The following is a 25,531-nucleotide window of genomic DNA, read 5'->3' on the forward strand; positions in this document are numbered from 1 at the left end:
GGCCATGCTGCCCCGTTTGTGTCCGCGCGGGACTCTGGCTCCTCGGGCCTGGGACGCGCGAACACGCAGCGCACCCTCTTGCCCACCCACCTGCCTCGCCAGACCCCGCTCGGGTCTGGACTCCTCTGCGAGTGTTCATGCCACCAAAAGGTGACCTTAGATCTCTTCTGAAGCTCCCCTGAAGCCACTTTCCTGGTGCCACTATAAAGCGCAGTCACCTTGCTGGAGTCTGTGAGGAGGGCGGAGATGCCAGAGCTGCAGGGTCCCTGGGTGGGCAGCCCTGAATCCCTGGTCTTGCTGCAGCCTCGCCTTCCTGGAGGACAGACCTCCAACAGGCTTCACTGGCCTCCATTTTTTAGGTTGAAATTGTAGGACTTCCTTCTGCTTTAGCCTGTTGGCTGAATAATTAATTAATTAGACCTTTTTTAGGTGCTCAAGACACCTATTGGTCTTTGCAGGGTTGTCCCCAGCACCCCTGCTAGACGCTCGTCAGGGCCAGCCCCACAGAGCCTCTTCAGCAACACGAGGACCCCTGTGAGCAGGAGGCGTGTGTCAGCCTGGGCCACACCTGCCGGCCGGCGACTCTCCGCCCTGCCCTTGCTGACCCCTAGAACCGTGCCCAGGGCTCCGGTTTCTACCCCGTGTGCACCTGCTCAGCGACTCTCTTCTGAGCCCCAGAAAAAGTCTGCAGTGAGGTAAGAGATAAACGTTGCGATGAGTCTGTCTCAAATCCATAAAACCTCAAGCGATGCTCGTGTTGGAAAGGCTGGCTGGTCTGGTGCAGAGGCGCCGGATGGGAGCTGGCCAGGCTGAGCTTAATCGCACCCCCGGCGAGAGACCCTGACCCCAGGCTCCCCAAGGTGGGTCTCAGAAAGGAAGGGAGGCGCTTGCTCCCTCGTCGTGTTCCTCACCTAACATCCTGTCCGGGGCTCGGCCGGGAAGTCAGCCTGCCCACCCTGTCTGGGTGGGGGAGGGTCTCTCCGGGGGCTCTGTGGGCAGAGCTGCTCCTTGAGGCACATCAGCCTTCAGGACCCCTGGGATCAGTGCTGCCCTTGAGACTGGCCCCGGGGGAGGCCTGTGGTGCGCCCTCCAGAGCCTCCGTCAGCGGCCTCGCTCAGGCTTCCTGAGAAACAGACCGAACCCTCTGGGGTGCCTGCCCCCCCGCCTCTCCCGGCTCCCTCACTTCCTCCAGCCACCTTCCCCCACACCGGCTCCGACAGGCCGCCTCGCCGTCATCTCCGCCTGGAGTGCATGGAGCCAGAGCTGCCGCCTCCCCTTCACTGACGTGCATGTCCAGGGGCCTTTCCAGAGGCCCCGTTCCCCTGCTGGTCCTCCAGAGCACCTCTCCCCTCTGCACCCGAACAGAGTCTATGTCTGTCCACTCGCTGGTCGCCTGGCACAGTACTGGTGCGGGAGCTTCCTGGGAGCCGGACGTCCTCGGACAGGCTCATCGCCACTTCCCTAGAGCTGAGAACGAGCTCCTGGCACAACATAGGTGCTCAGGAAATACTGACGGGAAGAATCACCCACGCAGAAGGGTACTGCTGCCACTGGCTCTGACTTCAGCTTTTGGCCACGAGGATTCAGCGGGCAAAGCATAGACACGGGGCTGTCGCCACTCCCCCTGGGGAACAGCCTTAAGGAACAGGGAGAACCGTCGGCGTGCGCGGCACCAGGCTGGGGACCTGCTCCGTCTAGGGGCCGATGGGAGGCTTGGCCACACGAGTATCTGTTCAGTGCTGTCAGAGCAGAGAAGGCCGGAAGGGAAAATGCCCGATGTGTGCTACACGGGGGAGAGAGAGGCCAAACAGGAGGAGGAGGAAGGGCTGTCCTAAAGCCCCAGTGAGCCCCAGTGTGTAGGTGGTGGCAATGACCTGGAGCGGTTATGCCTGTCAGTGTGTGTGAATAAAACTCAGTTTTTTTCAGATTGTTATGAAGCCTTTAAAATATTAAAAAGAAAACATGCTGTAGAAACTTATGAAAACTGCTGCTTTCCCTGGTTTCCCCCATCATTCGGCTTTGAGTGACCAGGTGTGTGCAGGCCTGCTAGGCTGCCAACGACGGGCTGGCCCCAGGGACTCCCTGCACCATCTGGGAAATAGACAGCTGAGGAGCATCTGCACGGGCGGCACGTTCCAGGGGGCCCGTGCTGTGGAGGTGCAGCCAGGGCTCCAGCCTGTCCGGGGTGCCAGCCAGAGGAGGCGGCCCTCTGGGCACAGGGGCACTGGGGGCATATCCAGGAGTAGAGGCTGCGCATGGCCCTCGCCCCTCCCCTCCTGGTGAACACCTGAAGGGAAAGGGAGTGAGACTGGCAGTGCCAACAGCAGACTGGTGAAGTGTTAGAGCTGAAAGGAGCCGCAGAGAGGCTTGCTCAAGAGGGAACTTGAGTCGAAAGTGAGTTCCTCAAGATTAGATGGCTGCCACTGACGGAGCGGGCAGCAGAGGCAGGACTCTGTCCTGTGTGATGTGCCCCAGAGGACAGCCGCAGCCCAACAAGCTGGCATTACAGATGTCTTCTCATGAGACCCCTCCTTCCTCCTGCAGGACTGCACCGGTGAGGGAGGCCAGCAGCAAGGCCGCTTCCGGGCGCTCAGGCTTGTCCCCTGATGCAAGTTTTTCTCCATCTTCTGTGCCACAGGCACTTAACTTTTCCCCAGAGAAGAGGGATTTTTCCTTTTCAAAAGCTGCACTGGATGGAGCACAGCCACCTGAAGATTCATCCCCTGCTGAGGTAAAAGGACAGGTGTACCTAGTGGTGTCACCTGGATTAGCAGAGGTGGCCCTGGAAGCCATGGGGCAGCTCAGGGTAGTGGCCCACGGAGTTGCCCCTGTAGGAATTTGTCCATGACCCTGGGCCTCCAGTGCCAGCTGTGCCAAAGAGAGAGGACCACAGGCCACTAGAGGGGACAAAAGCCACACTTCCCCCTGCATTTGGCCAGAGGGCTGGGGCTCACAGGACGGGAAACAGGTAGCAGTGCAGGGCGAGAGAGGGAGTGCAGTGTTGGCCTTGGCGGGAGGGGGCGGCCCAGTGGGTGCTCGGCCAGTACCCACCCCCCAGCCAGCTCTCCCCACTCAGGGGCCCACCCCAGCCCTCCTTTTCGGGTTTCCAAAGCTGTTGGCTGCCTAGAGACATAAAGCCCACATTTTGCCAAGATGGTCAAACAAAAGATGCTAGAATCACCTTTCAATCTGGTGTTTTTGTCTAGGCTATTCTCGTGGATGTTAAACCGGACCAGCCTGCCATCGCTTCAGAAGCCGGCAGCACACCCCTCCCCGACCTGCCTCTCATTGACTTTTGTGATACCCCAGAAGCAAATGTGGCTTTGGCGTCTGAAAGCAGACCTCTGATCGACCTCCTGATAAACACTCCAGACCTGAGCAGAGAGGCCCCGTCTAAGCCTCTCCCTGACGTGGGGCAGGTGAGGAGCAAAGGAGGCCCTGAGCTGGCTTCAGCCCCAGGTGGTCTCGGTTCTGGGCGTGCCCCTCATCCTGAGGCACATCACAGTGACCTTGGGGAGTGGTCGCGGAGACTTGCACGGTGGTGTGTCTGAGGGGGTCATGGCAGTTCCCCCACAGGATCCCCAGCGCCTAAAGCATGGAGAGGGAGCACACCTGCTGGAGGAGCTCTGTGCCCTCCAGGTGTGGCATCCTCTCCTTCCAGCTTCCTGGACGGGACAGACTTACCAAGCAGTTATGGCACCGAGCCATGGCAGAGCCGGCTGTCAGGCAGCCTGGTGCTCAGGGAGCCAGCCTGCGGGGTCGCCGGGCTGGGCGGGGCCACGTGGGTGCCTCCTCACCTCCGTTACGTCTCTCTTGCAGCTGATAGACTTGGCTTCTCCTCTGATCCAGCCGAGACCTGAGGCCGACAAGGAAAACGTGGATTCGCCACTTCTCAAGTTCTGAGTAGAATGATCCTTTGTGTTTTACTCTTTGTTAAAAGAATCATCAGTCCTAAAGTGGTTTTCAGCCCTTAGAAATAAATTCTAAGAGGAACTGTACTGAAGAAATTAAAGAAAAACAACCCAAAGTGAAGTTGCTGGGCCTGGAGATGGCCGCAGGACAGTGGGTTTCTGCTGCCCCCAGCGGCTTCCCTCCGCGCTGCCCCGCACACTGCTCTGGGGTACGGCGCTGGCTGGAGTCGCTCCACAGGAGGATTTTGTTTTGAATCTTGTGTGTGTAAAATAGCAAGGGACTTTTAAAAATTAAGTGTGTATGAAAAGTTAAATACTCTAGATTTAAACTGTAAAATAAATGAAAATGTATTAAAGCATTTATCTGATTTTTAAGATTATTTTGATTTCAAACATGCCTAGCTGTTTTCATCATTCTGAGTATGCAGGGTTTGTATTACCCAAACTTTCTTTCTACAAAAGTAACTTTGAAAATTTTGTGTGCATAAATACTGGTTTAAATGCAGACCTCAGGCTCCCTGCCCAGGTCTGGGGCAGGCCTACTAACCTGTGTTTTCGGTGGGCAGTCAAGCGATTCCAAGAGAGGCTGCTCTGGGGAGGTGGGGTGGAACAGAGAGGGACGTTGGGGGGACGAGGAGGCAGTAAGGCTGGACCCCCAGCTGTGCTCCCAGCAGGGGTGCTCCCGGTCGGGGGAGCAGTAGGGAGTGGGGGCAGAGGGCCACTGCAAAGTGCATTCCCTGCCGGGAGCCATTCTAGTTTGACATTTTCTAAAAACCAGCTGGCCTGGAAGCTGCTCATCTGTACAGATACCTCCTCATTTTATGAGTCTTAATTCAGCAGCTTCACAGCTGACAGTTGAAAAGCAGCTAATAGGACCTGCTTTCTGGGCTCGCATCCTGTGTTCCCTTGTCCAGTGGGGGCCGAGGGAAGAGCTGGTCGGGCTGTGCTTTAAACTTGCCCCCGTCACTGCCTGGAACGTGACTCACCCCTTGGAACAGTGATCCTGTTTCATCGGGTAGGAAAGAAGCACGCATCACCAAACAGCATTGCGCTGAGTTCTCAACTGCAGTCGTGACTCGGCTGTTAGACTCTCAAAACAAGGCACCCTTGCTCTGGAATGCTCCCTGACGAGCAGGAGAGGGCCTGTAGGAACTTCAGTTGTCCATTCTTTTCTCTGGGCTCTGTTCCAGAGGGCAATACAGAATTCTAGAACCCAGGATTAGCGCAAGGCTCCTCTGATGTCTGGTGTGGCCCCTTCACAGGAAAATCCAGGATCGAAATAATTCATTGAACAAAATTTATGAAGACTGCTATTGGCAGGCTGCATTTCTGCTGGGGACACAGAGGGTGCAAATGCCCACCTGGGGGGCTTAATGGTTTGGTGGGAAAGAAGGGTGTTAAACTCTGAGCTCATATACAGTATGAATGGGGCTCTGGTCATCCCTTCCACACCCGGGCTTGGGCCCTCAGCCTGCTCCCTCGCTCTTGTTCGGCGCTCCCCCAGGCTGCCCGAGGAGTGGCCAGGCTCTCCTTGGCACCAGGATGTGCTGTCCAGTTTACAAGTGCCCCCAGCCAGGACAGAAGAAATGATTTTAATTCACCGATAGATGGGAGGAACCCCAAGAGCACGTGGTGACTGAGAGGGCGCACCCCCACACCCCGCCAGTGCGCATCATCCCCTTCCTCCTGGCCTGAGCTCGTGCCGTCCTGTGGAAGCCGCTCAGTCCGAGATGTCCTCTACAGTCTGCCTTCTCTGACTCCCAGATCCTGGGCACTCGGAGGGCTGTGTGTGAGAAATAACACCACCCACCGGAGCACTGAAAGCTCAAGGCTACTGGGCCCACGGGGTGGCCACTCTGCACAATGCTGTGAGCTGCTCCTGGATTGGAGGTCCACCTTCACGTGATGTTTACCACATTTCATGAATACATCACTTTTCAACCACTTTGCAGGTGGGCGGGGGCATACCTAAACCCAAAGCCCTTTGCAGGGGCAGAAACATTGCACTTCTGCCCTCTACCCTAACCTTGTACCAAACTGCCACACCCAGGACGGGGTAGCCCTCCAAACAGTCCCCAAATGCAGTGACGCCACAGATTGAACTAAATGTTCATCCCTAAATCTGCTAAAGGCCAGGTGTCCAGATATTGGGTTGACGTAACTCTTCTGGGAAATGCTAGATGGAACTGCTACCTCTGTTAGATTTTTTCCTGGCAACTCATTCTTCAGAAAAGGCGGTCAGTGTTATCACCCGATGGGGCCTGTGCCCTTCCCTCCTGTGTGGAGCTCACCTCGTTCCTGCTCTTGGTTATGATTCTCCCGTTGGCAGTTTCTGCTTCTCTTTTTACCAATGGGCACTTGGGGCTTCCTCATTTCACTCTAGACCCTTCAAACTATTCCTGTTCTCAAGAAAATGGTTTGTTTTAATAATTGTCCATGTTCAAACACTTTGTGTGTGATTTCCAAACTGTCTGCATTTGTACTACTGGCATGCATTTCTCAAACCGTGGTTCAAATCCCACATGAAATCAATTTGGCACACTGCACCAGTTTAAAAAAAAAAAAGAGAAAGAATAAAATGGAAGATAATGGATACATGGCACACTGCAAGGGTTAAGAGCTATTGAGAAGCATTCATTTTTACATGTACATGTGTACTTTGGTGTGTATTCGTGGCCGCCCTGTAAAATGTGACACTGTGGGTTTGAAACAAAAAATTTGAGTCACTGATCGCTGATTTAAAGAATGCCTGTGGACTGTCGCCTCTGGTTTCCCTCATCTCACAGTCCTCTGAGTCCTGGGGCACTCCGCCACACTGGCCTCTCCGCACTGCCTGCCACCTCCCTGCTCTCAGCTTGTCAGCCAGCCGGTCCCTTGGTCTCCTGTCTGGGCCTCTTGCTTTCATTCATACCTTCCTACCTTCCCACGCTCCCCCTTTTAGGCCCAGCAAGTGTTTCCAACTGCTTCTATCGTCCAGAAATCTGCCCTCTGTCATTGCCAACCTCCAGCACGTGTTCACCTGCTCATTCCTTCGGCAATAGTCGCACCAACCGCGTTGGAGCTGACCTGGCAGGCCACCCCTCCCCCGCCAATCTCCCACAGGACGGGAACGCCAAGTCCCGCCCGCTGCATCCACTCCACCAGCGAGCGCTATGGATTTGACCTCCAAACCCATCTTTCCCAGATGGCCATCAGGGCCTCCTCCCCACAAGGCTGCATGAACATGTTGCTAGAAGTTTATATGTGATCACTTCGCCCCCCGGGTTGAAGCCTCCAGTGGCCCCCAGGCCCAGGGGGTCTGTGCCGGGAGCGTGCCCCGCCGCTGGGCCTGCAACCCCGGGCCCGGCAGCCGGCAGCGCCAGCGCTTCTGCGGAGGTCACTCAAGACGCGGCCGGGCTTCTGGCAGTGCGGAACTGGGCACGCGGAGCACGTTTCCGGCCGGGAGGCGTCCGTGGTGCCGCGGCGGGGCAGGACTTCCGGCGCGGCGCGGAAGCGGCGGCGGCGCTGGGACAGGTTCGGCGCACGGATGCTGGCTGCGCGGCACGTCGTGTGCGCCCTGTCCGGTGGCGTGGACAGCGCCGTGGCCGCGCTGCTGCTGAGGCGGAGAGGTGAGGGGGCCGAGGCTCTGCTACGGGCCGCGCGGGCTCGTGGGACCCCCGACCTACCTGGGCGCCGGGTGTGCGCGCGACGCCAGCCCCGACGGCCCCGCGGGCGGTTCCCTGAGTCCGGGGGCTCGCGGCGGCGGCGGCGTCCGCGCTTCCGCCGGGAGGGGAGCCGAGCCGGCCTTGCGACCCTCCCGATCGCCACGCGGCCCTTACGCCACGTGGGCGCCGAGATGCCCGTGGGCGCCCTGCTCGGGGATCACGGCTGTGTCTCTGTTCAGTGCGGGGCAGGTTTCCGCAAACCGCTAGCCTTCATCTCAGCCATCTAAAGGGTACCGGGGTCGGAGCAAGGTTAGGTGCTCCTCTAAATTCGCCACCCGTGCGACCCTTTCTCATAGTGCGGCCGCGTCCAGCCAGTGATCTTGGTGGAGCCTCTGCTCTGAGCCACCTCCGGGGCAGGCGCTGGCAGTGCAGAGCGGATGCAAGGTTCCTGACCTTGGGCAAGCTAATTAGGCTCCCCTCCGCTGTCAGAGGAGAGGCACTGGGGACACAGGGTTGAATGAGACCTAGGCGCTGCCCTCTGAGGAGCTCCGTGCTGTAGTGGGTCGCAGGAGGGGACGGACTGGGAACGGGAGCTAGCTAGCTGTGCGAGCAGAGCCAGGCGCTTCTGGAAGCAGGGGGCCTGATTCGGGGCTGGCAGCGGCCGGGCCTGTGAGTGTGGTGGGGTCTAATTTTGGCAGAGGTTTGTCATTGAATCTCTGTTCTTTGGGATGCCCTGTTTTTCACTACATTACCTAGCCCAAAGAAACATTTCTCATACACGGTCTGCACGTCTGTAGTTCACTGAGTTGGTGTAAGGCTAAGGTGGTCTTTTCCATATTTGGTTGGGTACTTTGTCACAACAGAAAATGGAAAAATGGGTCATAAACTACTTAGGTAGTATAGCTTGTATAATAAAACAGCCCAAGTTTTAATTATGTTTGATGATTCAGAAACTAAGTCTTAGATGATAATTGGGAATAACTTTTGAAGTTAATTTACTTTTCTGATACCTGAGTGGTGGTTTTTATTTGCTTTGAGAAATTCTGTTTCATTCATTCAGCACACATTTGCTCAGCCTCTCTCATGGCACAGGCATGGTGGTGACACAGGGTGGGGACATGAAGATGAGAAAGTACCATTTAGCTCATCCTGGGGAGGCAGGCAAGCACCTCCAGTCCAGTGGTGTATTGTGATGACGGAGGCCTTTACAAAGTGCTGCAGGAGAGCCGGGGACAGAGCCGCTAAGCCAGGCACAGGTCAGGCACTAGACTGCCACTAGGCTGTGAATTGGCTCTGAAGGCCACGTGGTAAACCAGCATGCAGAGGCTTGGGAGCAGCGGGCAAGAGAACTGTCAGGAGCTCAGAAACCACTGCCTTTCCCCCGCCGATGTTGATTTTACATATTTAATTTATCCTTCCTCCTTCCCCCAGGTTACCAAGTGACAGGAGTGTTTATGAAGAACTGGGACTTGCTGGATGAACATGGGGTTTGCACTGCCGACAAAGACTGCGACGATGCCTACAGAGTGTGCCAAATCCTAGACATCCCTTTCCATCAAGTGTCCTATGTGAAGGAGTATTGGAATGACGTGTTCAGGTGAGTGCCGTGCACCAGCGCAAAAGGCTTCCTGACACTCTGTGACTCCTCCTCAGGGGCAGGAGTGCCACAGAAACCTCATGCAGCCAGCGCTCTGGTATGGGTCAGGGAGGCCTCAGCTGCCACGGGAGGGGAGCTCTGTGTTGGGAGGCCAGGCCGGAGTCTCAGAGCACCCACAGCTCTTGCTCCCTTATCGTGCCGCCTGCCAGAATCTCCTTAATGGCTTGTTGAGCCTTCAGTTTGTCTGTTTTTAACTTAGAGTAGGGGAGCTAAGGCAGAGGTCTCCACTGGGGGTGCCATGTGCTGGGTTCCGATGCCTGTGTGGGTCAGCAGTGGGGGGCTCTGAGGGAAGCAGGTGATCTACTCCCCTGTACCTCTGACAACAGGAAACACACAAAAATTTTAAAAGTCTAATGTTTTCCCAACAATTATTATTATTAAGTACTTATTCTGTACTATGCACTGTGGCATGTTTGGTAACATGAAGATGTAAACCCAGGACCCCGCTCTGTAGGAATTTGCAGTTTGGTTGGGAGGACATCACCTTCAAAAGAGGTACTGGTGGTGAGTTGCACATAGGAAGTACCAGCGATTCTATTAACGTGCTGCAGGCTGAGGAGGGAGAAACATGCTGAAGGAGTGGTCAGGACGGCCTCATGGAAGGTGAGGTCTGGCCTGCCCTTGAAAATAGCAGGGATAGAGAAGACATCTGAATGGGAAAGCCAGAGCAGCGGCGAAGAGGAGAAATGCCCGCCATTTGTTTCCGGAATGTTGAGAGCCTTGACTGGACTTGTCACAGAGGAAGGACACTCAGGAGTGGGGTGTGGCGAGGCTTGAGTGGCCATCCAGGGTGTCCCGGGCAGCAGTGATGTGCACAGGCGTGGGTTATGCTTTATGTCAGGGAATCCTTGGGTTCAGTCCTGATTCTGCCACTTACTGTGTGACCTTGGCAATTTACTTTGCTAAGCCTTGGTTTTCTTATCCTGTAAGTGGGGGGATGCTTCATAGGGTCTATTGGAAGAATTCAGTGAGGTTATACATTAAGGGCCTGGTATCAAGCAGTACATGTAGCTGTTGTTATTCATTATTTAAAAGAGAGCTGGCAGCTGCGTGTCGGGGGGAAGACTGCAGGCAGAGAATATAAGGACCTGCTGGGGCTCGAGGCAGCAGGGTGTGGGTAAGAGCTGGAGGCTGGCTGGGGCAGGCCCCCAGAGGGCGACTCCGCTGGGAAGTAGACTTCAGCCACAAGAGTTGGCTGGGGTGCTTGTTAAGCACGTACCTGGACTGGGTCTGGGACGGGGCCCCAGAACTTGCACTGTAACCGGCACTTCAGTCAGTTCCCATGGAGGGGCTCCCTCGGGCACCTCTGGGAGGAGTGCTGTGTGGCTCAGTGACCGAGGAGGGATGGAAGCAGGGGAAAGGGAAGGGGAGTCAGTGACGGTGGTGCGGGGTCCAGTCTGGACGGGTGCGGAAAGCTGACTCGGATCCCCATGAGTACTGCACAATTTGAGGTGATAGCAAGAAATCTGGGTAAATTTAAACTTTACTCTTTATTGCTAAGTTTTGAAAGTATGTGAACAAGTCCTTTTTTTGGAGGTTGACTCACATTTAGCTGAGGCCTGGCAGGTAGATGCCTTGTTCCGAGTCCCGCAGCGGCAGACAAGCAGAGCTTGTTCAGAGCCCAGGTTGCCAGGCCCGTGTTCCCCGGGCATCCCTCTAATATCCCCGCCTTAGCCTTGGGCTCTGCTCCTTAGGGGTGAAGGGAGGGGGCCCCACGGAGTGCTAGCTCAGCCCTGCACGCTTGCCGGACTCAACCAGAGTGCGCTGTGCCCTGGCCTCATCCCCCTGCCTCGGGTAGAGCTGTAAGTGTGCTTGTCGAGCTCTTTGCTCTGAGGGCTCACTGCTCTGATAGTCCCCAGAGCTCAGAAATGTCTCCTGAGTCCTTTTGTTCAAGACCCAGTGGGCCTTTGGGGGGGCTAGCTGTTCTTTCCAGCCGCTTCCCTCACAGAGAGCAGGCAGGGTCTCTGGCCGCCAGGGGCTGTACTCGTTTGGTTTCGCCCTGGCAGCTGGTGTGTCTTCTTCCTCCACACCACCTGGCAAATGGTTAACTTACACTCTTCATACAGTGGTGTAAATGTTCAACCTCCTCGGTGTTTATACCAGGCTTGTTATGGAGCAAGAGTTTTAGGGACTGTGGACACACAGAGAGAGCAAAGCATGGATTCTACCTTAAGTAGCTCACAGTTTAATGAATCTCTTGATAACTTTCTTACAATTAAAAAAAGGAGAAATGTGTGTTCTTCTCAAGTGTTTGAAAATAGGGAACGACACATGTTTTAGGCATTCATGGGACGAGTGATGACAGCGTGGCCTGCCCGCTAACGGTGAAGATGCACACGTGACCTGTGACCCTGTGCAGATTCTTAATCTGTTTCATAATATGACCCTTTTGATTAATATTGTTTTTTATTAACCATTGTTGATCAATGGAGAGCTTTAGGTTAAATTAAAAAATGATCACATATGCCAAAAATTTACCTAATTTTAAACTCCTGAAACAGGCATTGTATGCCTCCCAAGATGAATACTCTAAGACCATGACATTCTCGCTGAATCATCCCTCTTCCCTGTCCAGTCAGTCCGTCAGCAGAGAGCTGCTTAGTCAGGATGCCTCGTCCACTGTAAGTGGTCAGGAGGGTGCTGGTACTCAGAGGTAGGTGCTGGCCACACAGGCAGCCAGTGGCCTGGGCTCCCAGGCCGAGATGGCGAATGGCTAGGAGAGCCCTGAGTTGTAGCTTGATGAGGTTATTCCCGCTGGGAGTCTGGGGTGCCCTCCTCCTCACCTCAGCCTTCCTCTGTGGAAGACAAAGGGGGCAGGAGGTGACTGAGCCATTCATATCCCTCCCCACACACCCTGGGGCCTCCGGGAGACAGAATGGCTGCTGAGCAGTAGCAACAGGTGATAATACCTTACTTTCTAATCCAGGTTTATTGGTCATAAATTCAGACAGAAAGTACAGCTGGCTTTGTACAAACGTTTGATGAAAATACTGAAAATGGCTGTATATTGAAGCTCTTCTGTTTTGCAGAAAATGACAGTTTTGGTAAGACCAGGAGGAACTAAATGGAGCAAGTAATTTAACCTATTTGTGTTTGAGGAATGTTTCACACTGAGATGCAAATTCATTCCTTTTATTCCAGTGATTTCTTAAATGAATATGAAAAAGGAAGAACTCCCAATCCTGACATAGTCTGCAACAAGCATATCAAATTCCGTTGTTTTTTTCATTATGCCGTCGATAATCTGGGTAAGTAGTTTAGAGTATTTTCATTTATTTTTTTAAAACAAAAGATTTTCAGAGAGCGAGAAGCCACAGCCTTGTAACAGTCTCACCGCTCAAGGGAGAGGGGGCAAATGAAGGTGGTGTCTTCAGTTTCCCTGCGAAGAGAACTTCCTGGCGGCGGTGGCAGCGAGCGCGTGCTGACCACGGGTCCCTGGGAGGAGAGTGCGCCGTTCCTCTAGGACTGCGCAGACAGGGGCGCAGGCATGTCGGTTCTGGGGAGCCCACCGCATAGAGTTCTGAGGGAAGATAGGGATCATGGCCAGAGAATTGCGGGGTGGGGCCTCTAGGCCCCGCCTGTAGGTCCAGCTTTGCTCAGAGAAGCTCTGGTTCCAGATGTAACTATAGTGAGAGGAAGGTCCACCAGCCCTAAGTTAGGGCTTGAGAAACTCAGCGTTCAGTTTCTTGCCTGGTCATCCTTTTTGCTACTCACCCTGAGGTCTTTCCTCTTGCTTTGTCCTGAGAACAGGTCTGGGTCTTTGTCGGATTCTGGATTCTGGGTCTGTTCCTCCGGGTTTGCAGCCGAGTCTGGTGCTCTATTCTCGAAGCCCACCTGGTGGCGAAGGCCCTGCCCCCCTGACCGCCGGCCTGCAGTTGGTCCTTGCCGGCACTTCTCCCTTCTCAATTCTGTCTGCCTGTTGGGACATCCCCATTCCTTCGTTCTGAGACCACCCCTGGGTGTCTCTTGCTGTACCTTGTGAATCCAGGTTCTTTCTCCTGCCCCTGCTGTTGGGGTCACCACAATGAGCTTCTGAAGTTCTGGATACTTTTATTATGGCAGTGGCATATTAATTTACTTCATATTGTCCTGGTGTTGAACACTTCGGCTGTTTAAGATTTTTCTTAGTATAAGAAACACTGAAATGGACTTATGTACTTAACACTTAGTGTGCATATCTGTTTCTTTAAGCTAGAATGAATGAGGGATCAGTATTTTTTTTGAAAGGCTCTTGAAGACAGTAAAACTTTGTAGCAAGGCTGTTATCAGTCTAAGGAAGAGTCAGGCACCGCTGGCCCTTCAGAATTGAAGGCGTGCGTCTAGCCCCTGGCCCTCCGTGTCTGAGAGCGGGGCAGATCCTCTGCAGACCACCCACGGCGGGCTGAGCTCCCTTGGCCTGTGCTGAGAAGTCTGATCCGTGTGTTTCTGGACACATCACAGGAGCAGATGCAGTTGCCACAGGTCACTATGCAAGAACATCCCTGGAAGATGAAGAAGTCTTCCAGCAGAAGTACATTAAGAGGCCAGAAGGGCTTTTCAGAAATCGATTTGAAGTTAGAAATGGTAAGTTAAAATGCCTGGGTCAGACCTTAATTATTTGCAAACAAAGTAAAACATTTTGAAGAAGGACAGCAGTCCTTGTTTGCGCATACCTGCCGGGTCTCTGTGTTCTCCTAACTATGTGCTCCTTTGGGTTTCCTCTTGGAGAAAGTCATCTCCCGGAAGGGCCGTGACTGGGCAGCGGCAGAAGTCCCTGCCCGGTGCCCGGGTATGGGCAGGTGGGAAGCTGAACCCATAATTTGTAACCCAGTCTGGAGAGTGTGTGTGTGGGTGATTCTCAGGTTCCCATGATACTTGAGGAAATATTTTACAATAATTGGAGTGCTGTAGGCCCTGTTACTTCCCATCAGGTTTTTGAGGGCTTGAGATTCAGGCATGCTTTAGCGTGAACAGGTGCTGGGGCCCTGACTGCCATAGCCAGGCCAGGCGGTCAGGCTTGTAGCAATTACAAAGATTGTGCACACACATTAGTTTTTGGCAGTGTAAGTGGTGGTCAAAGGAAGCAAAGTCTCACCTTTCTAGAAAAATGTAAATGCCATTAGTCAACTGCGAAGCTGCTGGCTTGTCCTCGTGTATATTTGTGTTTAGAAAAGAGTAGTCATAGCGTCATGATGGGAAAGACAGAGGGACCCAGAGTCCGTTACTGGGGGACTCTCCGTGGCCATAGTATCATCCCGGAGTTCAGCGTTTCTCCACCTGTCACCTGCTAGCAGCCTGCCACATGGCCGCCTGCCCCTTCCCCCCTACCCCTGGCTTTACACGCACAGGTTCCTCTTCGCCTCTTCTGCCAGTGTAAGGAGCTGTGCACCCGTTGCACTTCACAGGTGAGGAAACAGGCTTGGGCGAGGTCTTCTAAGCCAGATGCCTCCAGCCGCAGAGCTGGATCTCAGCCCAGGGCCGCCCACCTCTGCGGTCCGGGCTCTCCCTGCTGCCCCAGAGCCCAGCTGAGGCCTGTGCGTGAAGGGGGCCGTGAGCGTGTGGCCGTGCGCTGTGTCACGGGAGCCCCAACGTGCTGGCGGGTGCCCCGCCACCCTGTCCCCTTTCCTCGCGCTCCCCTTTCCTCACTGCCGAGGGACTCAGATAACCTTCCTGCCTGGAGCCCGGACAAGGTCAGCACTTCCTGGGAAGGCCTCCCTGCCGCCTGCAGGGCTCTGGGCCTTCAGCTGCTGTGTTGGCCTTGGGGCCTCTGGCCCCGCCAGTGGGAGGAGACGGGACGGTGTCCTCGGCTCTCCTTTCTGTTGCCTTTCTCTCTCGGGCACCTCTCTCCGGGGAGACCCTCCATATTGGAAGATGGCAAAGCCCTGCTGCTCAGGAACCGCATGGTGTGCGCCACGCGCATGTGCATTGGAGGGAGCCACGTTGATGAAGGATATATTTCCACACTGAGTAGACTTGAGCAGACTGTTTATCGCCTAGAAAATTCTTTGCCTTCCAGAGCTACCCGGACCTTTGTGCTAGACCCGAGGCCTCAAGGACTCTTCTGGTCCATTGGCATAGGTTTTGTTGAGAGAGTTTATGTATAGTTGTTTTGATAATTCCTAGTGTCTGCTCACGTGTGTTCCTTAGGCACACTAAAGCCTTTTACTTTACGTACTCAGTTAACCTAGAGATACGGATTAGGGCCTCCTGGCCGGGGTCTGGGGAGAGCGCACGTCGGGTGACAGGGAGCCAGCCCCTTACGCCGGGGCTCCAGGCCCTGGCCCTGCGCTGGCCTGGGTCTCCGCACTTGTACCAGTAGGGGTGGCGCCCCTGGCCTGGCCCCGCACGCAGGAGGCTGGAAGGAGCAAAGGTGCGTGAATAAAGCTCCTGGTGCAGGCAGGCCTTCAGCTCGTCATAGCTCCTTGCCGTGGTTTAGGATTGCCACTTTTCTTGTGAAAGAATAATATTTTGAGTTTGTTTAAAAATAACTCATAATGTTCGTCATATAACTGTAGATTAATGATGCCAAAAAAAAATAACTCAGAGCTTTAAGAAAATGTAAATTGCTTGTAGTATTCTGAGGCTTTTTTATATACACACTGACTAGATTGAGTTTTGAAAGAAAAAGTAGCATTTGGCAAATGAGTCTGCTTCCCGATGACTGGCTGAACTCAGTTTTTCATTTTTAACTGATTTTGTGGTTTTGAATATAAAAAGTAATGGAATAGAGGTTAGGAGGTTGGGCAGTTTTCAGTTAATGCTGTTCTCTTACCTCTCATCATTTTGTTGAGCCACTTTAATTTAATAAAACTCAACTTCAGTTTCCTTGTCTGTAAAATGGGAATAATTGAACCTCACTCAGCTAACATGAGAATCAGATTCAGGGTTACCCATGGAAAATATGAACTCCACAGAGAGGCTGTTGCACATATGACTGTGCCAGGCAACGCACGCGCACACATGTTGTTTGGACCTGTCACAAGTGTCGCATATTCTGAGTATGACTTGTTGAGGGTTCTCTGAGCATTGGACAGGAAGAAATACTGAGAGAAGCATAATACTGATGTCACGTTCGGCCTTCTCCCTTGGTCACTGAACTTGACATGGAGTCTGATAGCTGCAGCAGTGAAACTGTAAAACGCTGGGCAGGGCTGCCATGGCCCAGAGATGGAGCCGGGCCTTCTTTGCTGTGCTGGTGTCACGTGGCCAAGGTCTGTCATACCCCTACACCGTTGCCTTCGAGCCCAGTGGTTCCTTACAGAGCAGAGGACATTAGAGAAACTGCAGAGGAGCGCCTGGCAAATGTCAGCTTGGACTCTGAACAAAGAACAAAGAACCTAAAAGAAAATGCCCTTGGAAGTAGTGTGCTGCCCGAGGTGGTAGCCTTCCCCAGAGGACGCAGCCAGGGCCTGGACGCTTCGGGGTTGTTAGGAAGTCCCGCCATGTCACTGGGATATCCTGGTGGTCGTCTCATCCAGTTTTCCTGAATTTGGCTGAATTTATTTTGGACTTGTTTTTTTCTTACACTTCAGAACACTTTTTTATGTGTGATGCAACTTTGAAAACATTATAATCTAAATTATGAAGAGGAACAAATTGCCTTATACATAAAATGTACCTTCCCTCTTTTTTTAGAACAGTAGATAAATTAGGGGTGAGAATTTTTCTTACCACAACCATGTGGCTGCTTTTTCTAGTACTCTGCTTTTGAGTATTGGTTTTTGTTTCTGACAGACCAGGGCTATTCCAAGTAAACAGGAGGACGTTACTGGGAGCAAAGGATCATTGTTCTTACTCCTGCAACATCTTTTGTTCTTTACTCTTGGCAGCGGTAAAACTTCTCCAAGCAGCTGACAGCCTTAAAGACCAGACCTTCTTTCTCAGCCAGGTTTCCCAGGATGCCCTGAGGAGAACCCTCTTCCCTCTGGGGGGATTAACGAAAGATTTTGTAAAGAAAATAGCTGCCGAGAATAGACTTCATCACGTGCTTCAGAAAAAAGAGGTAGGTCGCAGGGTGTGCGTGTTCGCCGCGCCGCTCCAGTGTCTGGGGAGAAGCACCACTTGCCGGCCCCGGGCGCTAAGTCGGTTGGGAGCCTGGGAGAACCTCCTCCCAGTGCAGCTGCGTGCACAGTGGGAGGTGCCATTGATCTTCTGAGGCAGCGTAGGCAGATCTTCTCCCTCCTGCCCCTCCTGGGGCTGCTGGGGAGCTCTTGGCCCAGCCTGCCAAGTGGGGCAGGGCCCTGAGAACCAGGCACCCCATGCAGGGGAGTTCTGTGCTGTCTGCGCACAGGTTAGCCCCCTGCTTGTGCCGCACACTCTCTTTGAGGGCCTCTGTGCCACACACTGCTGCCGGCCTCTGAGGAGATGGTGAGGAGCACACAGCCCCGCCTCATGCCTGCCTCCACGGAGCTGACAGAACGCATATCCCTGTAAACTCTGAATGTCTGAGAGAAAGTGGAGGACCCCGTGAGACAATACCCCAGGGGCTCTAACCTGGACGGGGGGCGCCAGAGCCACCAAGCAAGGCCACGGAGGAGATGACAGCCAACCTGAGGCCTCAGCTGCACGGGTTTAGTGTCATGGAACAGGTTGGAGGAAACTGTGTGGGTGGGGGAAGAGCTTGTGCAAAGGCCCTGAGGCAGGAAGGAGCCTAGTGCATTGGTGGAACCGAGGTGAGACGCCAGTGTAGGGGGCTTGGTGCTAGAGGGAAAAAGTGGGATGGGCTGGTCCCGGTGTCCTAGTCTCCTGAGGCCACACTGGGGTGGAGTCAGCATTCGTGGTAGCTGCTGCGTCAGGTCTGTCTGGGAATGGGCGTGACCAGGCCTGTTGTCAGCAAGTGATTATCCCCAGCGAAGACACGCCTCCACCCGTCATCCATTCCTGTCCCTGCTCAGTTCCTGGGGGTGCCTCTGGGGAAGCCAAGGGAGCCACCCTCACAGGGCCCACCTTCTAGAGGCACGAGCCAAAGCACAGGTGCTAAGGCCACGGGGCATGTGCGGCGGCGGAGAGGCCCTCATCCCAGTTCAGTCTTCCCCTGGGAAAGGGATCACCTGCCTCTGACTGTCCCATGGACTCTCAGCTTCTGGCGTGTCCCTGCTCCGGCCCCTGTCTGTCCCTTGGGACTCGTGGACAGTGGCCTGAAGGGCTGGAGCAGCCTTGCTCCCTGGGGCAGTCAGTCTGATGGTCAGCACACGGGCAGGCCCTGCTGGGTGTAAGTGGTGCGGCCTTGGTGACCTTAAGTAGACCCTGGGTGGCTAGGACATTGTGTAAGCCTCTGAGGTCCGTTTGTGGGTTGTGACTGGGGTCTGTGGGTGCTGGCAGAGCAAAGCCAGGCCCCCTGTCCAGAGGTGTGGTGAGGCGTAGGGCAGGAGGCCTGGACGGAGCGTGGCCCCCTGTTCTCACGCAGGACACATCCTGCCTGTCAGTTCATTTCATGGTCAGCCCTCCTTTCATTTCAGAGCATGGGGATCTGTTTCATCGGTAAGAGAAATTTTGAACGTTTCATCCTTCAGGTGAGTTCTTTGATGTAAGAGGACGGAGCCAGGTTTCTGCTGTGGACCTGAGCCCACTAGTGATGAACCTTTTGTTTCCCAGTATTTGCAGCCCCAGCCTGGTAAATTCATCTCCATAGAAGACAGCAAAGTTCTGGGAACACATAAAGGTGCGGCGCTAGCCTGGGGCTGCTGGTCCTTGTGAATTCCTTGAGGCGGTGGCGGGTTTCCGCTCTGGGAGGCAGGTGGACACCTGTGGTTTCTCTCCTTCCACGTGGGCCGTGAGTCAGGGGGACTGCGGGGAGCAGAGGCGGGGGTGGCCGTGCGGGGGTTTTTGTGTTTCAGGGTGGTGTGGTCTCCTTTAAGCATTGCAGCTAGTAGAAGGGGGTGCCATCTGACTCAGAAAGACTTCACTGCGTTGTGTTTTAAGTCGCATAAAGTGGAATTATTTTCTTCTGTAAAAGAGTATTATTGCACTGCAGAAAAATTCCAGCCTGCCCCTCGGAGGGAGCTGGATTGATTTCAAAGCATGAGTTTCATGATTAGTACAATGAAGAGATGGGGTCAGTTGTTGTACACGTGGCAGGGGTGTTGCATTTGGGGTGCTGCTGGCTTGCTTACATTTATGAGGGGCAGGGCACCCTGAGCTTGCACTGCGGTGGCATGGGGAGAATAGGGACAGAGACAAGTCAGAGTTGACAGGCCGGTGGGCGCTCACATGTTGGGTAGGGGAGCCGGGGGAACATCAGGCTTGGGGGCTTGAGGACCAGGTGGGTCTTGACCTAGAGCGGCCTGACCTGCTGGAGGGATGGCCTGGCACTCAGATGTGGGCAGTTTCAGCTGTGATTACAGATCTTTGGAATCCCCCACCTCTGTCTGGGCAGATGGCTTCCCTTTCCTGTCAGGGAAGCTGGGCTTGGATGTCACTGGTTCCTGGAGAGCTCAGTGGGGGAGTCATGGGTTCCCGAGACAGGAGGAGGTGACAGGCCTTGCTGGGGAAAGAAGTGCAGGTGCCTCCTGGTCATCCCCTGCAGGAGGCCGTCAGATAACTCCTGGTGTTCGGGAGGGAGGGTGCGGGAGGGGCTGCGCAGAGCACAGTTGGGAGGAACTGGGCACAGCGGTCGGGGGCACCTGATGTCCTGGTGCCAGTATGGTTAGTATATTAGAGGGGCTGGCAGGGGAGGGCGTACATCAAGGGCTCAGCAGGACTCTCGGCCTCAGATGGCGCACAGCCCACCTTCTAAAGGAGCCAGCCCTGACCCTCCTGGACCAGGTTCTCCCCAAACCACCCCTCGTAGTGGGTATGAGGCACAGCCTAACCCAGGCCCACACGAGGGGTGGGACAGGCTTAGGGACTTGGTCAGGCCAACATTGGTGGCTGGAGACCCATAGCTTCTGTGGACTGTCCATGTGGCCCACAGCCTCCCACCTGCTGCCTTCCTGCTCCTCCCATCGTGAGGGTGTGATGTTCGGGATGGAAGTGGGTCCCACCACGCTGAGAAACTCTCTGCCCATAGGTTGGTTCCTGTATACTTTGGGCCAGAGGGCCAAGATCGGGGGCCTGCGCGAGCCCTGGTATGTGGTGGAGAAGGACAGCGCCAAGGGCGACGTGTTTGTGGTGAGTCGGCAGGCTTTGGCGGCGCCCGCCGTGTGTGCGAGGCCAGGCCGGGCTGTGAGGGCCGCCCGGCGGCAGTGAGGGAGCAGGCGCCCTGGCCTTCCTGCAGCGCCCTCCCTTGACTGGCCCGAAGCCCCAGAGGGTCTGGTTTAGGGTACTTCTGAGGCTCTTAGTGTATGCTGGCCACTCTTCATTATCGCATTAGTTCTGTAAGTAGACATTACTGCTCTGATTTTACAAAAGAGTGTAGTGAGACTCTGAGATGAAGGAGCCTGAAGGTCCCGTGGGGAGGAGGCGGCGTCCGCGTGGAGGCAGGCCCAGCACACAGCGGGCCCCAGCAGGTCACTGTTGAACAGACCGAGGTGGCAGGGCCAGACTGCGCTGTAGGGCCAGGCTGTAGAGCAGGGCTTCCCAAAGGGGAAGAGTTTGCCCCACCTCCCCTTGGACATTTGGGAAAGTCTGGGGACATTTTTGTCACAATTTGGGGGAGGCTGGAGGGAATGGGTGCTACTGGGGTCTAGTGGGCAGAGGCCAGGACTGCTGGTGTGGCCCCACAGGAGAGCCCCACCCTGACGGCCCCCCTCTCAGCAGCACGGAAGTTGGGAAACCCTTGCTTTGAGCAAGTCGGGGCTGCCTGGTGCTCTGTCCTAAAGCTGGGGGCCTTCTCTCAGACACAGACCTGGGACCTCTGCCAGGAGGAGCCATGGGTGTAGAACCCTGGGCAGGGATTGCTGCCCAGCATGAATTAGTGATTTTAGTGTTTCTGTGGTCTGTTGCTTGAAGAAAAGCCAGGAGGGCCATCCTCTGACTTGTCTCTGTGGGGGTCTGCCTGCCCCGGGTCGGGGACGAGGGCCTCAGAGGCAGACCGCCTCAGTGTAGCCCCGGGGGAGCCAGCACCCACCCCTCCTTCCCCAGCCATGTGGGGTTTGGTGGGGTTCCTGCAGTGGCCTTTTTGAGAAGCAAGCCAGAGATGTGGCTGGCCCATATCCCTGGCACTGGCCCCAGGTGGGCTGGTGGGTGCAGGGGCTGGATTGGGGGGCAGAGTGACCTGAACTTGTAGGACTCTAAGGTCCGGGCTCCCATCACACTTCTGCTTCTCTCCAAGTGTGCCCATGCCAACACATTTCCCCCTGTGCCCAGCTGCCCTACCTGCAAAGTGGGGACCAAAAGGCTGGCGGGGTGGTCCCATGAATTTCCACAACGACGCTACATTTCATCAGTAAGCGTGTGCTGTTAGGGTTGTGACTGACAGTGTCTCGGGTGGTGGCTTTGGGACGGAGCCCCTCTGCCAAGGGCTGCAGGGCGTCACCACCACGGTGTTACCTCCACAGGCCCCACGGACAGACCACCCGGCCCTGTACAGGGACCTGCTGCGGACCAGCCGCGTGCACTGGATTGCCGAGGAGCCGCCCGCTGCCCTGGTCCGGGACAAGATGATGGAGTGCCACTTCCGGTTCCGCCACCAGATGGCGCTAGGTGACTGAGCAGCGGACCCTTCAGGAGAGGCCCTGGGTGGGCTGGGCAAGAGGAGACCTGGGCCCCGAGTGCCCCCTGCTCAGGCTTTTGTGACATTCAAAGCCCCCTTTGCCTGCCCTGGAGACGGCACTGGGAGGTGCTGAGGCCCAGCTTAGCTCCCTTTGTCCGGGGTGCTGGGAGGGCCTCGGGAGGCCCATGTGTGGCAGGCCAGGTGGCAGGCAGCCCTGATCCCCTCTGGCTGCTGCCCAGCGTCCCTGAGCAGCCCTCGCCCCTGCTGCCTGGTACTCCTTCCTCCCTGGGGCCCAGGGCCTGAGCTGACCACGTGGGGCAAGGCCAGTGCCCCGCTCCAGGGACCCCTCTCTCTCACCAGTGCCCTGTGTGCTGACTCTCAATCAAGACGGCACTGTGTGGGTGACAGCTGTGAAGGCTGTGCGGGCCCTCACCCCAGGACAGGTCAGTGGGGTCCGCCCAGCTTCGCACTGTGCTCTGTGGGCAGAGGGGACACTGGCTGGAGGGCAGGACAGGGCCTCAGCACCAAGTCTGTGTGGCTGGGAGCCAGGTCCTCGTGCTGGAGGTGGGCTGCACCCCTTGCTCAGCTGCCCGTGTGGATGAGGGGGCCAGCCAGCCCTGCCCGTGGTGCTCTTCTGCCAGCTGCCCTGCCTTGGCCTGCCTCCAGGCTGGGTCCCAGGGGCGAGGACAGAAAAGAGGGAAGCAAAGCATTGCCCCCCGAGCCCAGCCCAGCAGCCACAGGCTCCCCTGTCCCAGCTCCCGCCGAGTGACATGGCCTCTCTCGTTTCTAGTTTGCTGTGTTCTACAAAGGAGAAGAGTGTCTGGGCAGCGGGAAAATCCTGCGCTTGGGGCCGTCCACCTACACACTCCAGAAGGGCAAGTCCCGAGGGGCCCCCGAGGGCTCTGGCGATGGCCTGGGCAGCGGCTCAGGCTTGGGTCCCACGCTCTGACACAGGCTGGACTGCTGCTGAGTGCCCGGGAGTAGCCGAGGCAAAACAGCTGGCGCTGGGCAGCCAAGGGAGCTTGGCCGTGTCTGCCAGGCTGCCTGAGATTCCGGAAGGCCTGCAGAGCCAGGCAGGGCCCCAGGAAGGCCGCCCTGTCTTCTCCAGGTCAGAGCTCCAGTCAGAGGGACTCGCTGGCTAGAGGGAGCTCCTCTTTCACACCCCAGGGAAGAATTCCTTCCTGGGAGCATGGGAGGGGCCACAGGGACAGCATCAAATAAAGTCCTGTCTGGGACATGGATTCTGACGGTGGCCTCCAGTGGGGTTACACGCTGGCCCCTCTGCAAGTGTGGAGGGGACCCCCCTGGCTAGCCCTCCCTCCTCCCCCCGAGGTCCCAGCCCCGTGTTTGAAGCTGTGCTCAGTCACCTGTGGCAGAGGGTGTGTGGTGGGCCCCGAGCTCGGTCCCAGCTTACCAGGTTGTGCTTGAGGGAGGAAGAGGCCTTGAGTGTGAGGTGGAAGGCTGCTGCTCAGAGGCCACTGCTCTGCAGAGGAGCTGGCACCCTGGCCTTTTAGTCCTTCATCCCAGGAAGGAGTTTCTGTGATGTGGGGGGATGGGAGGGCGCGTGTGTGCACACACGAGCTTGCGTGTCTGTACATCTGGGCTGCCTAACAAAATACCCCAGACTGGGCGGCACAAACAGATGTCTCTCTCGCAGTGTGGAGGCTGAAAGTCTGAGGTCAGGGCACCAGCGTGGCCGAGTGACGGTCCTCTCAGCATGCACAGATGGTGCCTTTGTGTCCCCACGTGGCGGAGGGTGCAGGGAGCTCCCTGGGCCCTCGAAGGGCGTTCATCTCGTTCAGGAGGGCTCCACCCTCATGACCTAAGCACCTTCTGAAGGGGCCCTCCCTGCGGGTCCCAGCCGTCACACCGGGAGCCGGCTTCCAGCCTGGGGATTTGGGGGCACGCAGACTTGCTGCGGTTCTTGGGAGAGCGTGTGTGTGTGCTGCACGGAGAGGGTGGCTCGGGCAGGCCGAGAGCTGCTGGCAGATGAGGATGACGGACCTCAGCACCAGCTGAGCTGAGTGGACGGTACGCTTGGCTGGGCATTTTGGTCACCCCTGAGCCCTAGGCGAGCGTCACCGCGCTGCAGGTGTTCAGAGGCCGCTGGGCCGCAGCTCCAGGACAGGGGCGGGAGGTGTGGAGATGCGCAGCTCCGCCTCCCCACCTGCCCCCGTGGCCTCTGGGCCGGGGCAGGAGTTGCTGGCTGGGCCGGCCAGAAATTGGTCCTTCCTAGGGAGGGCATGTGTCTGCGTTCCCCCTGCCTCCGGTTCCCTGCCCTGGGGGTGCTAAGGCAGGGCTGCTGCCCAGTTCGGGTCTCTGTGTGCCCAGCCAGCTGCCCTGGGCCTGGGGATGGGTGAGCCACAGGCTGCGTCCCTTCCACTGACTACAGCCCAGCATTCTTGGTGCTTCCCACCAGGCTCTGTGGGGCTAGAAATGGTTGCCTGTCTCCTGTGGATGGAAGGTTCTAGGCCAGAGGCCACATGGTCCGCTGGTGCTGAGCCTCTGGGAGAGCCCGGGGTGAAGGGGCAGATGAGAAGCCCTTCCAGGGCCCAGAAGCCGCGAATGCTGAACACTGGGCCTGCTGGGGGCAGCAAGGCAGCCCAGGGCCTGGTGCCCCAGGTCAGAGGCCCCCCCGGGAGGCAGAGCCCACACCTGACCACAGGGAGGACCCTGAAGTGGGCAACAGGAGTCTTGGTCCCAGAGCGCGACCGTGGGCTTCCTTCTGAGCAGCGGGGAGGCCTAGGCAGGGTTCCCAGCAGGGATCCCCCGATCCTTGTGAGGTTCAGATGGGAGGAGCCCAGGTGGCTTGGGCAGGGACAAGGATGGTACTCGCCAGGTTAGACTGGGGCGAGGAGTGAGGGTCGGTGGCCGAGAGCCCTGCCCTGCCCAGCAGACCAGCCAAGCACTCTCCAGGGGGAGAGGGGGTCCAGGTGCCCATTCCTCCATGCATCAGGCAGAGACTTCCGCAGAGCGGAGCGGTCACCCTCCTGTGGAGCCAGGCCACTCTGCTTCCACCTGGGGAGGGTGGGCAGGGAGGCCAGGACCGGATGCCACACTTGGCACCTGACTCGGGTCTGGTGTGGGGGCTGCAGCCTGTCCGGGAGACCCCGCCAGCTTGAGGCAAGGGGCACGAGGCATGCTGGGTGCCTGACTGGCTTAGTGTGACCCTGCTTCAGGGCGGCGGGCGCAGGGGTGCAGATGCCTGCTCTGCACTGGGGGCTAGTGAGGGGCTGGGCCCTCGGCCTTGGCCCTGCCCACATGGTGGGCAATAGGGACTGAGGCCCCTCCACTTGCCGGGCTCGTGGCGGGGCAGGGCAGTCAGCTGCGGCCTGTTGGGGCGTGAGGACTGCCTGAGTCAAGTGTCTGCCCCCACCCTTCTCGCTGAAGGAGGCACCACCTAGGGAGCTGGGGCCCCTCACTGCCCCCCTCAGGTCAGCACCTGGCCTCAGCCTGTCCTGCCCCGAGCCCCGGCCTGGCAGCCCCCAGCCCTCCCATTCCCCAGCCCCTACCCTCTGGGCCCCTGGCTTGCCCCTCCTGAGGCCTACCCACCTAGTGGGGGCCTTCCCAAGGGTGAGGCACGGGCCGGAGCAGCCACAGGTCGGCAGTCCCCGGCCTACCACGGTTTCTGAGGTGGCTCCGCGATCCAGGTGAAGAACAGGACCCGAGGGGAAGGGGACCTGTCCTGCCCCCTCAGCCCTGGCCAGGAGGGAGACCACGCCTCGGCATCCACCCTGCCGCACGTGCT

General features: G+C 56.7%; 2 protein-coding genes and 1 long non-coding RNA gene across 10 annotated transcripts in view; 2 read left to right on the forward strand and 1 right to left on the reverse strand.

The window, feature by feature from the left end:
• GTSE1 (G2 and S-phase expressed 1) overlaps nt 1-4,272 on the forward strand; it is a 27,168-nt gene extending 22,896 nt beyond the window's left edge. For 2 of the 4 annotated variants that reach the window (XM_073214042.1, XM_073214043.1), the window contains exons 9-12: nt 459-695; nt 2,545-2,731; nt 3,207-3,419; nt 3,820-4,272. In XM_073214042.1, coding sequence (XP_073070143.1) covers nt 459-695; nt 2,545-2,731; nt 3,207-3,419; nt 3,820-3,903 — 721 coding nt within the window. In that variant the 3' untranslated portion in view covers nt 3,904-4,272. Of the gene's footprint in view, nt 1-458; nt 696-1,365; nt 2,032-2,544; nt 2,732-3,206; nt 3,420-3,819 lie in introns of those variants that run through there. The other 2 variants (XR_012121653.1, XR_012121654.1) reach the window with 2 other exon arrangements.
• On the reverse strand, nt 3,426-7,218 carry LOC140843671 (uncharacterized). Its single transcript, XR_012121658.1, has 3 exons — nt 4,898-7,218; nt 3,685-3,856; nt 3,426-3,588 (listed from the first exon to the last, which is right to left on the reverse strand). It is a non-coding gene; the product is annotated as an uncharacterized lncRNA (long non-coding RNA).
• Nucleotides 7,219-7,359: 141 nt separating this feature from the next.
• Nucleotides 7,360-23,030, forward strand: TRMU (tRNA mitochondrial 2-thiouridylase). Of its 5 annotated transcripts, none has more exons than XM_073214047.1 (11): nt 7,360-7,519; nt 8,987-9,152; nt 12,354-12,460; nt 13,653-13,775; nt 17,021-17,193; nt 18,650-18,703; nt 18,786-18,852; nt 20,200-20,300; nt 21,629-21,773; nt 22,171-22,226; nt 22,574-23,030. In XM_073214047.1, exons 1-11 carry the CDS (start codon nt 7,438-7,440, stop codon nt 22,730-22,732), a joined length of 1,233 nt encoding a protein of 410 aa, XP_073070148.1. In that variant the 5' UTR covers nt 7,360-7,437; the 3' UTR covers nt 22,733-23,030. The 5 variants fall into 5 exon arrangements, with proteins under 5 accessions (XP_073070148.1, XP_036862673.2, XP_017531068.1 ...); XM_017675579.3 differs by having other exon boundaries at nt 7,363-7,519; nt 22,144-22,226; XM_037006778.2 differs by lacking the exon at nt 22,171-22,226 and having other exon boundaries at nt 7,362-7,519.
• The last annotated feature ends 2,501 nt before the right edge of the window (nt 23,031-25,531 follow it).

The sequence above is a fragment of the Manis javanica genome, chromosome 10, assembly GCF_040802235.1.
Source record: "Manis javanica isolate MJ-LG chromosome 10, MJ_LKY, whole genome shotgun sequence".
Lineage (NCBI taxonomy): Eukaryota > Metazoa > Chordata > Mammalia > Pholidota > Manidae > Manis > Manis javanica.